The sequence below is a fragment of the Dendronephthya gigantea genome, unplaced genomic scaffold, assembly GCF_004324835.1.
Source record: "Dendronephthya gigantea isolate DGI-Jeju-01 unplaced genomic scaffold, DenGig_1.0 000036F, whole genome shotgun sequence".
Lineage (NCBI taxonomy): Eukaryota > Metazoa > Cnidaria > Anthozoa > Malacalcyonacea > Nephtheidae > Dendronephthya > Dendronephthya gigantea.
In genome coordinates this window covers 978,590-995,385 of record NW_021163046.1, presented here as the reverse complement: position 1 = coordinate 995,385, position 16,796 = coordinate 978,590, and the positions used below count along the sequence as shown (strand labels likewise).

The 16,796-nt window shown below is 35.8% G+C and overlaps 2 protein-coding genes across 2 annotated transcripts; both read left to right on the top strand.

The window, feature by feature from the left end:
* Positions 1–567: 567 nt before the first annotated feature.
* On the top strand, positions 568–13,011 carry LOC114525893. The gene is made up of 8 exons (XM_028547353.1): positions 568–632; positions 2,276–2,338; positions 4,505–4,560; positions 5,313–5,355; positions 6,091–6,128; positions 6,702–6,739; positions 9,452–10,513; positions 11,201–13,011. The coding sequence occupies exons 7-8, from the start codon at positions 9,457–9,459 to the stop codon at positions 13,009–13,011; spliced, it is 2,868 nt and encodes a 955-aa protein (XP_028403154.1). The 5' UTR covers positions 568–632; positions 2,276–2,338; positions 4,505–4,560; positions 5,313–5,355; positions 6,091–6,128; positions 6,702–6,739; positions 9,452–9,456.
* LOC114525856 (nephrocystin-3-like) lies at positions 13,006–16,101 on the top strand. Its single transcript, XM_028547317.1, has one exon. It carries the CDS (start codon positions 13,034–13,036, stop codon positions 15,293–15,295), a length of 2,262 nt encoding a protein of 753 aa, XP_028403118.1. The 5' UTR covers positions 13,006–13,033; the 3' UTR covers positions 15,296–16,101.
* Positions 16,102–16,796: the final 695 nt, after the last annotated feature.

Sequence of the window (16,796 nt, the reverse complement as noted above, 5' to 3'; positions counted from 1 at the left end):
TTTGAAGGCATCATATATATCTTGCACAGAATAACAAGACCAGTATAGATCGCAGAGTCAGCATGATATAAATTTCATGTTATAATTTATCTTTCTCGTTTAGAATATGAGTTAAAAAGTGAAGAATATATCATCAAGTTGGTGAGCAATTGATCAATCTATTAGGGTATGTTTTATTAGTTTTGATTGACGCATGATTCTATGAGAACTATATATGAAAGTGTTATTTGTTTCAAAACTCGTCATTCATGGAATGCATGACTGATCCGGCACACAAGACAGATATACCTATACATGAATACAGATATACTTATACAGAAAAAATACATTATTATTGACAAGTATGGAACGTTTGGCATCAAACATGGAAAAATTGAAAGCCTTCAACTAAGCGATAATTTAGCTACTTGAACAATGAAAATTTTAATTAGCACTTAGAAGTCGGTTTAACTGCTAAGTTATTGAGACATCAAGCTGTGCCATTTTCATTAATTTTAGATTCAACTGAAGACGTCATCTCATAACAGTTTCCGGCCTGTGCATATAAAATATAAAGCAATTCGAACTGCTATTTAAAACATACTTGAATCTGGTTAAATGAAGTTTGGCGACACAACAGCCTTGATATATCTGTAAGTAATACGTATTCGTATATACATGCATAATTATGTTTTTTCTATATTATCACGGTCGAGACTATCATGAATTTTCTTTCGAATGAGGGAAATTGATACGCAAGAATTTAGACGGTTAACTAAGGTATAAAAATTCATAACGAAAACAAAACCTTTCAGTTAAATAGAGTAACATTTTCAAGCATATTTCTTCCTGTAAATACAGCGACTTGCTGCTCAATTTATCGGTTATTTATTAAGAATCTTTCAAATTATTTGAAATAAAATGTTTAGGTAATTTTACCTATATATACCACCAGACGATGTTTGCGTCCACTACACTACGACTTGCGCTACAGACCTATCAGTTTCGATCGATATCTGCATTAAGTAACAAAAAGGCCGGGTTATACCTTAGATAGAGCTATCGAGTATTCAATTATTTTATTAAAGCGTCAAAATCGTCAGATCCCGTTCTGACCCAAATCAAAACGAATATTTGTATGGATTCGGTTTACTTTCCTGTTTGTAAAGTAAATTGCTATGTTATCATATTTAGGCCACGTTCACCCTATACTCATTTTTCACACAGCATGCAAAATTAATATAAATGAAGTTTCTTCCTCGTTTAAACTACTTTCCCGATTTGAAAGGGAAATATATCATCGAATATATCATGGTATCATTATTTCAAACTAACCTAAAATCAAAACCGAGAAAAGAATTCCTTAACTCTCAAATATCAATCAACTATAGCATTTACGTTATTGTACCTATATAGCGGTATTAATTGTACATAAAACTTGAGTAAATAAAACTGAACATATATAATATATATATATATATATTGAAACGAAATAATTTTCTCCCTGCATGCACCTAAATTCAAATATTTTTAAATGTCTAAGCTATCCCCCACAGACACAGGAGGCGACCGCCATACTATGTGTGAAACTTGATTGTCCACTGTTGACGTGCGATGATTAATAGCTTACCACAATGATCAGAATTAAAGGGTGCTCCAAAAATCACCTCGCAAAAGAAGCCGTTTTGCTTTTGCTTCACCTCTAAGCTCTAGAATTTGAAAAGTAATTTTACCAGTGGAATATTCGGCAAAATGAGTTTTCTTTATTTAATACGAAATTAAAAATCGCGCACTGCGTCGTTCACCATGTCTCCCACTTCGCTTGGCTTGTGTTTCACTGAAGTGTACTGCATTGAATTTGTGAGTCGACTCATATATATTTCGAAAGTGAAAGCCCGCATTTAAAGACAAATGAGTGGCTTCTTTTGAGGGGAAATTAGGGAAACATTTTTTAAATCTGCCAAAAGGCATGCTTTTTTGCATGTCCTTATAAAACTGAGCAAAAAAAAAGTAAAACCTACAGTACGAGAATCACGGAAAACCCTTGACAATGCATATGGCATTGATTACTAAACTTCTCCGAAAATAATTGCCCAAAACGATCACACGAAATGACGCCTGCATGTTTTGAGATACTTGTTATTAATTTTGTGGAATGCATGTAAATTACGTATTTCACAGCATTCGCTGATTGTGTGGGTGTGAGACAATTTTATTCACTTTGGAAAGTTTCTCTTTTTCGAAATAATAATCACACTTGAAATAAAAGCAGTTGTAATTTATCTTTCTCGTGTAGAATATGAGTTGAAAAGTAAAGAATATATCATCAAGTTGGTGAGCAATTCATTGATCTATTAGGGTATGTTTTATTAGTTTTGATGCATGATTCTGTGAAATATGACATTCGCAAGGTACAAAATCAAACTATTCCCCAACCACGCAATAGATGGCGTATGCTGAAATTCATGCTTCAGAAAAAAGTCACGATCAGTTTAGCCCTGGCCCCTGAGTTTATTTTGATGTGTCATAAGACATTGTCATATTTCGTGTCTATCTTTCGTTACACACATGCAAGTAGATTAAATTTAACATATTTTATTTTAATTGAACGTTAATTTTGCCTACAAACCCAATGGTAAATTCCTAATACTAAGGAAAATTCCATTCGATGGTACTCTCTTGTGCCTGGTTGAAAAAATCATATTCAGAATGGGTTGTTAAAAATAGTTCGAAGTTTTATACGCGCGCCTTTGACAAGTCTCGTTTTCTTACATGTATGTCTTGGGTGATTTTTTACACAGCATACCAAAATTAATATAAATTATTGTACATATATAGCGGTATTAATGTACATATAGCGGCGAGCTTGAGTAAATAAAACTGAACATATATTGAAATAAAAAAAAAATTTTTATCTCTCCCTGCATGCACCTAAATTCAAGTATTTTTTATGTCTAAACCACCCCCACAGACACAGAAGGCGAAACTTGATTGTCCACTGTTGACGTTCGATGATTATTAGCTTACCATCATGATCAGAATTTAAAAAAATCACCTCGCAAAAGAAGCCGTTTAGCTTTTGCTTCACCTCTAAGCTCTAGAATTTGAAATGTAATTTTAACAGTGGAATGAAATGAGTTTTGTTTATTTGATACGAAATTAAAAATCATGCACTGCGTCGTTCAACTAGTCTCCCACATTGCTTGGCTGGTGTTCCACTGTTGAAATATCTCATAATTCTTTAAGATATGACATTCGGAAGCAAGGAATAAAATCAAACTGTTCACCACCCACGCAATAGATGGCGTATGCTGAAATTCAAGCTTCAGAAAAAAGACACGATCAGTTTAGCCGTGGCCCCTGAGTTTATTTTGATGAGTCATAAGGCATCATCATTTTTTGTGTCTACCCTTCATTATACACATGCAAGTAGATTATATTTAACTTATAAGTTGTTTGAAGACGCTGCCAAGCTGCTCCCTGGTTATATTCAAATAAGAATATGTTTTATTAGTTTTTGACGCACGATTCTTTGAGATATGACATTCAGAGGCAACCCACGCAATAGATGGCGGATGTTGAAATTCATCAATTTCGGAAATGAAGCTTTTATTCAACATATTTGGGTTTCTTGAAAGAACTTATTTACATAGTTCTTAGTTTTAATAAAACTTCCACTGTTCGGTTCATCGCAGTTAATAACGCGTCATTTTATTCTTTATTATTTATCTTTCCTATTTTATCTGATACATTAAAACTTTGGGTGATTGACAGAAAGAACTTGTCCACATTCACGATATTTTTTTACTCACATAGTGGCTTTAATCTGTAGGCTGAAAGTGTATTTTAATGTTGGGTATTTGACTAGCACTTCACGGGTGCAAAATCTGATTATCAGGGATTTTCAATCCTATAGTCTTAAACAGAGTCAGGCTGGGCCCAAACGAATGTGCAAATATATAATGACGTTTGTTTTAAGATACTAATTTGATGGTAACGTTTGTTGTTTGTTTCAAAGTTAGGTATTTGTGAAACTGACACATGGCTTCCATTACTGAAAGTACTATAAGTCTATAACATAATTTTCAAAGGACAGTCAATTTACGACAGTACCGTGCGAATAACTACGAATTAACATTATTTTCAGAAAATTTTTATACCAGCGGTTTTTGTCCAGTCTTGTCTTCTCAAAGGCATGTCTTATGTGATCACATTGATAGATAATACAAGGCAGTAGATGTAAAGTATAATTTTTCAAAGCAGGTATCAGATATTAATTCGTATTTGAATACTCTAAGTTTAGTATTAATATCCTGAATTGAGAAGAAAAAACTGTCAACTAAGACGTTATTTGGACTAAGTGATTATAAGCACTCATGTAGAGCTCAGTTTGATCACTGGAATGCTATTAAGACGTCAAGCTAAGCAGAGCAATTTTTTAATTAAGATTTGCATGGACACGTCATGTCGTTGTAGCTCACTACAAGAATATAACATTAAGCAATTGGAATATCTTTTCATACAGAATCGAGTCTGGGCTTGGCGTGGTTTCTGGATAGCACAGCTTTTACATTTGTAACTGTAAGTAATACATTCATATATTTCAATACAGAACTGTAATTAAGTAGCTAATATACATTTATATTATACGTAATTCTATTAGATATCCTTTAGTGTGTTTAAAAATAAAGTTTCAGTATATTTTCCTTAAAATTAGCTTTTCACTTAAACAGCGTTTACAGAGTAGCCTCAGTCAATTTATTAAGAGAAAAAACATTTCGGAAACCGAAGCTTTTACTCAATATATTTTTCTTGAAATAAGTTATTTACATAGCTCTCAGTTTTAATGAACCAGCACTGTTTGGTTCATCGCAGTTAATGACGCGTCATTTTATTCTTTATTATTTATCTTTCCTATTTTATCTGATACATGAAAACTTTATTTGGGTGATTGACAAAAATATATATCCACCTTCACGATATTTTTCTACTCGCATAGCGGCATTAATCTGTAGGCTGAACGTGTATTTTGATGTTGGGTATTTGTCTATTTGACCGGCACTTCTCCCGTGCAAGATCTTTCAAAAGATGGTAACGTTTTTTTCAAAATTTGATATTTGTGGAAACTGGTGCATGGCTTTCATTACTGAAAGTACTATAACATGATTTTCAAAGGACAGTCAATTTACTAAAATTCGTTACGAAAACAGAAGCTTTGTGTATAAATAAATATAGTTGTGGATAATAGGGCGTCTCGTCTCGTTTTGTTGGTGATGGCAGTTTTAGATTGTCAAATAAAAACTCAACCATACCTGCAATATTTTCTCGTTTAGAATATGAGTTGAGTTAAAAAGGGAAGAATTTATCATCAAATTGGTGAGTACTTCTCAAACCAATAAAAATATGTTTTATTAGTTCTAGTGCATGCTTCATTGAGATATGACATTCAGAAGCAAGGTATAAAATCAAACTATTCACCACCCACGCAATACATCGTGTATGTTGAAATTCATGCTTCAGAATAATTGTCCGGTGGATCACGATCAGTTTTGTCGTCAGTCTATTTTCTCTCTTCGTTGTCTATGAGTGAATAGTCAAATCAGGCTTCGCCTTCGTTGACTATTCGCTCATAGACAACTCGGACTCGTCTAATTGTTAAATAGAAACACGCGTGGAAGTTTGGGAAAACGAGAAATAATCAGTGGGAAAACGAGCCCGTAGGGCGACTTTTTTCCACGTTATTTCGAGTTCTCCCAAACTTCCACGCGTGTTTCTATAACTGTATAGAAACACGGGAAAAATGTTTTCTATTTCTTTTATAATATAACTCAATAAAAAGATTTTGTACAAATATTATAATTCTATTCAATTACAAATTCTCATTACATTACTTCGCTTGTCAAGTTCGACAGGAGAATTCCCTGTTTCCGCACATTTATAGAAACACGCTTCTCGACCAATCAGGACACGCCTACTATAAATGTTATATTATAAACTTGCTTAGTAAGCTCTTTCAAAACAACCATTATCTTGCGCAGAACAACAAGACCAGTAGACCGCGTAATCAGCATGATATAAATTTCATGTTATAGTTTTTTCTTTCCCGTTTAGAATATGAGTTAAAAAGTGAAGAATATATCATCAAGTTGGTGAGTACTTCATAAACCTATAAGGATATGTTATTTGATTTTGACGCAAGATTTTTTGAGATATGACATTGAGAAGCAAGGTATCAAACCAATATATTCGCCACCCACGCAATAGATGGCGTATGTTGAAATTCATCAGTTTGCGAAATGAAGCTTTTTTTCAATATATTTGCTTTTCTTGAAAGAAATTATTTACATATAGCTCTGCATGTTTTGAGATACACAAATGATGATAACGTTTGTTTCAAAACTTGTTACTTGTAGAATGCATGGCTTTAGTGAACATGTAAATTACGTCATTTTAAGAGCAGAGTTGTCACAACATTCACTGATTGTGTGAGTGTGAGACGATTTTATTCACTTTGGATCAGTTCATCTCCTTTTTCCTAAATGTAACGCATATCCATTGCACTCACATAACATGAAATAAATGAGTGGTAGAAACTACAAATTCGCTTGGTAAGTATTTTAAAACAACCATTATCTTGCAAAGAACAACAAGACTAGTAGACCACATCTTCACGTAATCAGCATGATATAAATTTCATGTTATAATTTATCTTTCTCGTTTAGAATATGAGTTAAAAACAGAAGAATATATCATCAAGTTGGTGAGTACTGTAAGAATATGTTATATTAGTTTTGACGCATGATTCTTTGAGATATGAAATTCAGAAGCAAGGTATGAAACCAAACTATTCACCTCCCACGCAGTAGATGGCGTTGCTGAAATTCATCAATTTTGCCGTCTGTTTATTTTCTCTCTTATATTGAGACATCTCTATCTTCTGTTACACACAAGGTGATTAAATTGATATATTTTATTTTAATTAAACGTAGTGTAAAAATCTAAAGGGAAATCCTCCGACTCTCAATTTTTTACATTAGCGATTGGTAATTTCCTGTGTCTGGTCAAACAAATAATAGTGGCTTAATAACAATTGGTGCAAATAACTACAAATACATTATTTGTTTCGAAAAACTAGTTCAAAGTTTATACCAACCACCACACCACCACCCACGCAATAGATGGCGTATGATGAAATTTTCTCTTCAAAATAATTGTCTGTCGTGTCACGATCAGTTTTGTCGATAAAAAGCTGATAGAACTATTGAACGACATCATAAACATTAAAAGTTGACCCCAGATGTGTCCTTGCTTCACTAAAAATAATCGTTATGGGAGCGGTGAAGGTTATATAGCGGTCAATGCAGTTAACGAAGCAAAGTTTCTTACACTAGTAAATATTTCTGTATTTTGCCCAAAATTTACGCTTTTGCAAAATTTATGCTTCGTTAATTTGTCCTCCAGATGCTTATTGTGACGTCATGTGCAAAGGGCCAGTGGTCTATTGGCTCTTCCGTATAAAATTTTCTACTGAAAAAAGCGAATCAGCTTTTTTGCTCAACATTTGCTTTTTCAGCATGCTTAAAATTGACGTTTGAAGTTAAAACTTCTGGAGAATGTAGTCAAATTACCGGCGTTTAAACAAAGTTAATTTTTATATTATTTTTATTTGTAATTTGCGAGATATTCAGGCTGTAGCAAACGTTGTATATTTTAGTAAAAAAACTTGCCAACCTTATCATAATAATAGACCGAGTAGACTCGTGTACACGCGCGACCGCCACGAGAACGAAAACATTTCTGGGCTGCCTATGATTTTTTTTAAACATTTTATATCAACCCTAAACAAATCTCATTTCACCCGCAAAATATAAAGCACTACATTCGTCAGCGAACGCCGACAATGGCATCCCCGATGATGACCATTTATGAGAACTAGGCTTTGAAAGTGCTATTCTCGATAACTGCCCAATATTTTGCTCCGGGCGGAGTAAACGCCTGAGTTGAAGACTGGTTTATAATACCCTGACACAGGATCAGTGGTTACATGACCAATATCCATTTATGGATTTATACCTTTTTAGATGGGTTGGGTACCCCAGTTAGATTCATCAGGAATAGCTGGCCCTATACTGTTACAATATGTTCTTAGGGTACCTGTATTCAGGTACCACGTGACACATTAAAGTTGTTGTTTTGGATAATGGCGTCGTGTTAACACATGGCGGCAGCTACGGGATTATAAAACCCTTTATAAAACGCTGAAAACAATCGAATTATGTCTGACTCGGATACCAGTGAGTGTACACCAGTTAGTGAGCCTACCCCCTGGGTTAATAATGTTTCAATTGCCACAAAGAAAGATGCTACGCTCAACATAGCGGACGATATTTTATTCTATGGTGTCGGTGTAACAAAGGAAGAAGGACCATGACGTGAAACTGATCAACCTTTTGCGCTGCTGCAAGGAACGCGGAATCGCACTAAATCCTGGGCGACTTGGGGGCGGTGTTTGTATCTATGTTAGACGCAACCTTAATTACAAAATTCGCGAAGATTTAAGCTCTGATAAATACCTAACAGTTGAAATAACTAAGCCTAGGGTCAAATCTCTATTAATTAGCACGTGGTATAGGCCCCAGACTTGCCAACGCATTACGCATTACTTTGATTACTTTGAGGAAATAATACAGAAAATAGACATGACAAATCATGACTACTTTCTATTGGGCGATATAAATGTGAATCTCATGCCGGGAGGAACATCTGCAATGCAGATGTTCCTATACTATCCTATAATAAATTAAATGATATTTTTGAAATTTTTGGGCTAAAACAACTAATTGAAGATCCCACTAGAACTACACCATATTCCTCTACGCTAATTGATCTTTGCGTAACAAATGCCCCTGCAAAAATAGTAGACGCAGGGATAATTGACCTTTCCATAAGTGACCATGTATTAGTTTATAAGACGCACAAGGTCCACTATAAGAAAGCGAAACCACGATTCATTGAAATACGAAATATGAAAAATTTCCATAGTGAAAGCTTTATAGCTGAATTAAATCAACAACAATGGTCGGATGTGAATTTATGCAACGAACCCACGTCTGAGTTTGCGTATTGTTTATAATATATAGTTATATACCCTGACACTGGATCAGTGGTTGCATGACCTAATATACCAATATCATTTATGGGTTTATACCTTTTTAAATGGGTTGGGTACCCCACAGTTAGATTCCTCAGGAGTAGCTGGTCTCATACCAGACATGCTTTTGAAATCATCGCGGGTTATTACCACTATAAAATACATCAAGCTTAGACTGCATTTTGCAGACAGCCAAAATACCAGAAAAACAGACGAAAACCTGCATTAATAAATCTGTCTGTGTTTTTGGTTTGTTTTGTACAGACCTAAAACACATTTCTTTCGCCTAATAATTTGAATGATTTCTTAATTTTCTGACAGCAAAGATGTCTGGTTTACCATGGGACAGCGAGGAACGTCAAAACTACATTCGAGCGTTATATATTGTCACTTGGGCTGTAAGAAAGGAATTGAGAAAATTCTTTATTCAGGAATGGAACAAACTTTACCAGGCTTCTCTTGGAGCATGGGATGACACCAACGTAAGTGGTCAGGAGTTGTTTAATTTGGAGAAAAAACGAACAAGACCAAATCTCAAATTTCTTCACTCCAAATTTCAAAAAGGAAATACAAATGAATGGGATTGTACTGTACTTTTCGGTGCAATTCTTTATTCCAACTCAATCGGTTGTAATCTTAAAAGTCACCAAAAGAATGAACTCGATACACTTAGAAAACTTCGAAATGAAATAATTCATGAAATACCTGACAAAAAGCTAACTGATAAAGACTTTCAAACCATGACAACAGAAGTTAAGAATGCGTTGCGTTCATTGGGACTGTCAATCAACGAGGTCGTTCGAATAAAAAACCTCTTTGCATCGTTTAAAATTCTTCCTCTTTCACCGGCCCTTGAAGTCGTTTCTCCTTCTGACAAGATACACAAGATAAGAGAAGATCTTGAAAATTTGCGCAGCGATAACGATGGCAAACTTACATATTTTTACATCTCTGGGAATCCCGGAAGTGGAAAATCTCAACTCGCCAGCCAAGTTTGTGAAGATATTTGGAAAAACGTTCACGCGAAGCACGAAGCAATGTTTGTAATGACATTGAACGGAAAAGATTTAGATTCTCTTTTATATTCCTATGAAGATTTTTGTCGTAAGCTAAATTGCAACGAAAGCGTATTAAAACGTTTTTCGAGATCATCTAAACCAAAAGATGAGAAAATCAAAGATTTGAGATCGCAAATATCCAACAGAATTAAGAATTGGAAGAAGTGGTGGATTATCGTCGACAATGTGGAAGATCTCGAGCTCATTTCCCCACTACTGCCTCTGATGGGCGACGATGTTTGGAATAACGGTCAAATCATAGTGACGACACAAAACACAAATGCAGTTCCTTCCGACAGCTTGTCAAGTAAACATATTTCACTCGGTATGAATGACCAAGAGTGTCGCCAGCTTCTTGCCCTGTTTTCAAGAAAAAAACTTGCCAAACTTGTCATAATAATAGATCCAGTAGACTCGCGTACACGCGCGACCGTCACGAGAACGAAAACATTTCTGGGCTGTCAATGATTTTTTTAAAACATTTTATATCAACCCTAAACAAATCTCATTTGGGCCCGCAAAATATAAAGCACTACATTCGTCAGCGACCGCCGACAATGGCATCGCCGATGATCGCAATTTATGAGAACTAGGCTTTGGAAGTTCTATTCTCGATAACCGCACAATATTTTGCTCCGGGCGGAGTAAACACCTGAGTTGAAGTTTTGTTTATAATACCCTGACACTGGATCAGTGGTTGTGACCTAAATCACCTAATATACCAATATCATTTATGGATTTATACCTTTTAGATGGATTGGGTACCCCAGTTAGATTCCTCAGGAGTAGCCGGCCCCATACCGGGCAAACCGGGCAAGCATTTAAAGTCATCGCGAGTAATTACAACTATAAAATACATCAAGCTTGGACTGTATTTTGCAGACTGCCAAAATACCAGAAAAACAGACGAAAACCTGGATTAAAAAATCTGACTGTGTTTCTGGTTTGTTTTGTACAGACCAAAATAACCTTTCTTTCGCCTAATAATTTGAATGTTTTCCTAATTTTCTAGCAGCAAAGATGTCTGGTATACCATGGGAAAGCGAGGAAAGACAAAACTCCATTCGAGCAGACTACATTGTCAGTGATGTTGTGAGGAAGGAATTAAGGAATTTCTTTATTCAGGAATGGAACAAACGTTACCAGGCTTCTCTAGGAGCGTGGGATGACACGAACGTCAGTGGTAGTCAGTTGTTTAATCTGGAGAAAAAACGAACAAGGCCAAATAAGACCATGCTTCAGTCCAAATTTAATCACGGAGATACAAATGATTGGGACTGTACTGTACTTTTTGATGCAATTCTTTTTTCCAACGCGATTGGTGCAAGCCTTAATCCAACGCCTAAAACTGAAATCGATAATCTGAGAAAACTACGAAATGAATTAGCTCATAAACCTAAAAAAACGCTGGATGATGCAGACTTTCAAACCAAGACAACAAATGTTATAAATGCATTGAATGCATTAGGACTGTCAAGCAACGAAGTCGTTCGAATAAAAAACCTCTATAAATCCTTCCAAATTCTACCTCCCAAGCCAACTCATGAAGTCGTGTCTCGTTCTGACAAGATACACGAGATAAGAGAAGATCTTGAAAAGTTGCGCAGCGATAACGACGGCAAACTTACATATTTTTACATCTCTGGGAATCCAGGCAGTGGAAAATCTCAACTTGCCAGACAAGTTTGTAAAGATATTTGCGAAGATGTTCATGTGAAGGACGAAGCAATGTTTGTAATGACATTGAAAGGAAAAGATTTAAATTCTCTTTTATATTCCTATGAAGATTTTTCTCGTAAGCTAAATTGCAACGAAAGCGTATTAAAAGATCTTTTGAGCTCTTCTAAGGCGAAAGATGAGAAAATCAAAGATTTGAGATCGCAAATATCAAACAGAATTAAGAATTGGAAGAAGTGGTGGATTATCGTCGACAATGTGGAAAATCTCGAGCTCATTTCCCCACTACTGCCTCTGATTGGTGGCGATGTTTGGAATAACGGTCAAATCATAGTGACGACACAAAATACAAATGCAGTTCCTTCCGACAGCTTGTCAAGTAAACATATTTCACTTAGTCTCGGTATGAATGACCAAGAGTGTCGCCAGCTTCTTGCCCTGTTATCAAGAACTGATGTCAATGATTCATTACTAGATGAGGTGGCAGAGAAGTTAGATCGTCAACCACTGGCAATGGCTGCCGCAGCGGTGTATATGGGCCAAGTCATCGAGAGTCTCCCAGATTTTTCTTGGCGAGATTACTTAGAAAAGCTTGAAAAAGGGAGAAGAGAATTAACAGAAGAGCGTCTTCGGCAGACAAATTCAGCAGCATATTCATCCACCATGAGTGCTGCTGTGCTTTTAGCTGTTACAAAATGCGCGAAAGAAAACAAAATTCTTGGACATGCATTCAACCTTTTCTCTTTGATATCGTTTGAACCACTACCACTTGATCTTGTTGTGAAATACGTTCAGCAGCAAGAAGACGAGTTTGAGGCCGAGGATATCATTCTTGCAATAAAACACTGCTCGTTGTTTGTTCATGTTGGGAATAAAGACCGTGATATACGCCTGCATCGTGTTGTTCATGATGCGATCAAATTTCGTTATCTTTTGAAAAAAACTGACATTGGCGATTCATCAAAAGATGAAATACCAGATGAAGAGCAAAATGTAAGAATAGGAATTCACAACGTTACAAGAACATTGTATTCTTTCGAAGACAGGAAAGATAAAATTAAAATCATTCCACATTTGAAAGCATTTTTAACAGAAATTAATAGATTGTTTCCAAATCAAACCCTATCCTTAACGAGCATTTTATGAAACTGAATTATGGGGATTGCATATGTATAGTTTTTTTGGAAGAACTCTATGTTACTTTTCCGAGTTTTCTCTCTCGATGGAAATTTTCCAGCAAGAACTAAAAATTGTGTTTCAGAAATTTGGACCAAACCATATTGCCCTTGCTAGTTGCTACACTGACCTAGGTACTTTGTGCCATGCGAAAGGTGAATTGGAGGAAGCTAGTGATTATTTTCAACAAGCACTGAAAATTGAATTAGCACAAATGGAGCCAAATCATGGTGGCATTGCTGGCTCATACAACAATCTGGGTGTTCTTTGTAAGGATAAAGGTGATTTGGAGCAAGCTTGTGATTATCATGAAAGAGCGCTGAAAATTCAATTAGAACAATTAGGACCAAATCATAGTGATGTTGCTACATCATACAACAACCTGGGTGGTTTATGTCATATGAAGGGTGATTTGAAGCAAGCTAGTGATTATTATCAACGAGCGCTCAAAATTAAATTGGAACTATTCGGGTCAAATCATACTGTTGTTGCTGGTTTATACAACAACATGGGTAATGTTTGTAGAGATAAAGGTGATTTGGAGCAAGCTAATGATTATCATAAAAAAGCACTGGAAATTCAGTTAGAACAATTGGGGCCAAAGCATGTTGACGTTGCTACGTCATACAGCAACCTGGGTCATGTGTGTCATAATAAGGGTGATTTGGAACAAGCTAATGGTTATTATCAACAAGCACTGAAAATTCAGTTAGAACAATTGGGGTCGAACCATGTTGACGTTGCTAAGTCATACAACAACCTCGGTATTGTATGTAATGATAAAGGTGATTTGGAACAAGCTAATGGTTATTATCAACAAGCACTGAAAATTCAGTTAGAACAATTGGGGTCGAACCATGTTGACGTTGCTACTACATACAACAACCTAAGTATTGTGTGTAAGGATAAAGGTGATTTGGAACAAGCTAGTGATTATCATAAACAAGCACTGAAAATTCAGTTGGAACAATTGGGGTCGAACCATGTTGACGTTGCTAGATCATACAACAATATGGGTATTTTGCGTCATAAAAAGGGTGATTTTGAGGAAGCTAGTGATTATCATCAACGAGCACTGAAAATTCAGTTGGAACATTTGGGGCCGAAACATGTTCACCTTGCTGCCTCATACAACAACCTGGGTATTGCGTATAAGGATAAAGGTGATTTGGAGCAAGCAAGTGATTATTATCAACGAGCCCTGAAAATTCAGTTAGAACAATTGGGGCCAAACCATGTTGACCTTGCTAAGACATACAACAACCTGGGTTCTTTGTGTAAAGATAAACGTGATTTGGAGCAAGCAAGTGATTATCATCAACGAGCTCTGGAAATTCTATTAGAACAATTAGGGCCAAACCATGTTGACGTTGCTAGTTCATACAACAACCTGGGTAATCTGTGTGATGATAAAGGTGATTTGAAGCAAGCTAGTGATTATCATCAACACGCGCTGAAAATTCGGTTAGAACAATTGGGGCCAAACCATGTTGACGTTGCTACTTCATACTACAACCTGGGTAATCTGTGTGATGATAAGGGTGATTTGAAGGAAGCTCGTGATTATTATCAACAAGCGCTGAAAATTCGTTTAGAACAATTGGGGCCAAACCATGTTGACGTTGCTAAGTCATACAACAACCTGGGTGTTTTGTGTGAAGATAAAGGTGACTTCGAGCAAGCTAATGATTATCATCAACGAGCGCTGAAAATTCGTTTAGAACAATTGGGGCCAAACCATGATGAAGTTGCTAAGTCATACAACAACCTGGGTAATGTGTGTAGAGATAAAGGTGATTTGAAGCAAGCTAGTGATTATTATCAACGAGCTCTGAAAATTCGATTAGAACAATTGGGGCCAAACCATGTTGACCTTGTTAGTTTATACTACAACCTGGGTCTTTTGTGTAAGGATAAAGGTGATTTAGAGCAAGCTAGTGATTATCATCAACGTGCGCTGAAAATTCGATTGAAACAATTCGGGGAAAACCATATTGATGTTGCTGCTTCATTCTTCCAACTGGGTGTCGTGTGTCTCTCAAAACGGGATTTAGATAGCGCCAGAGATTGTCTTCAACGGGCACTAAATATTCGATTACAGAAATTAGGAAGAATTCATAAGGATGTTCTTTGTTCCTATCTCTATCTTGGCACAGTTTGCTTTGAGAAAGAAGATCTGGAAGATGCTAGCCATTATTTTAAACAGTTTTATGAAATCCTGTTGGAACTGTTAGAATCCTACCATAATGGTTAAACTTCTTCTCGTTGCGACCAGAGAGTATTGTGTGCAGCCATGAATTTCGCTTCCAAGAATCATTGCTATTCCCTGCAGGAAATAATACATACCAGATTCCGCTTAAAAATCATCGTTTGGATGCCTCATAAATTTATTAACAAGCGAGGGCCATAAAATTATTTCAAAACACACAACATCATCTTAGCTGTTTTTGCTCAGGATAGCAACAGTTCATTCATTAAACAATATCCTCAAGCAAAATAAAGAGAAATATTGCAATTGCACGGAGTAAAGCCAGGGGCACACGACGCAATTTTTGTCGTACGATTTAAGACGGCTGACTAAATCTTTGCATGTGCATGTGATGTAATTTTAGGTGACTTTTTTCGGCTGACAGCAATCTGAATGTATCAAAACAGTTTGATGTTTGCCGACTAAAATCGTAGTCGTGTGCGTGTGGTTTCATCATAACATATAATATGCTATAAACAGACACGAATATTATAACATGCATCGCAAACTTGAATATAATGCAAATTATCAAACTCTCCAACGAGTGCTGAATAAGAAGGCTTAACCATTCTCGTGCATTTTACGACGGGACGGTGAGAGTACAAGTTGATAACCATAATAATTTTATACTAAGCACAGATAGATTAGAAATAAATATTATAAAGTATGGATGATTTTCAGACGACACGGCAAAGCTGCTTGAAATCGCACGAAGTTGAAGTTGTCACATGGAAGTCATTAAACATTTTCAGTATATTGTTGTATTAAACCTTTCTCTTACCAACACGATCAACGAATGAGCGTATCAGAATAGTAGATAGTTCTATAATAGCCTTAAAATCGAAATTTTATTCCAGATTTATTACTTTATGATCAAATTTTATGATGAATTTTATGATCAAAGTCCAGAACAACCTAAAATTTTGATGATAATATATATTGGTGAACCGCTTTAAAAGTGTCTTTTCCACAAAACTGGCCGGAAAAAATTACAATCAGAATTTTCTTGTGATCCTAAAGTTAAATTAATAATGTGCATTTTACAAGCTATAAAAGATTCATTTGATTCGACCATTTTCAAGAATAATAGTCCGATTTCTACTGACTAGAGACGGATCATCTGTCTGGATGAACTTGGGCAAGCGAAAATTAGGTCGTCTTATTGTTCGTCTGTGTGTAAACACGGGCAAACAGACGGGTCAAACTGATTTGTTTTCTTACATCGGAATATTTTGAGTCTCTTAAATTAAATTCCTTTTCCCTTCTCCGGACACGGATTTGTGTATACCCGTATTCGTAAACTGGAACCGGGGAATTTTAAAAAACTGTACACTATTAACTTTACACTCGGTAACATCTTCGCTTTTACGTCAAAAGGGTTTCAAACACCGTTAATTTAGAATAGAAATTACAGCTAACTTAACATTTGGAGCATATTCCGAGTTCCTTTGATCATATTAACCGAGCTTCAAAGTGATAAACTAGATAAAAAAGATCTTGAAAACAG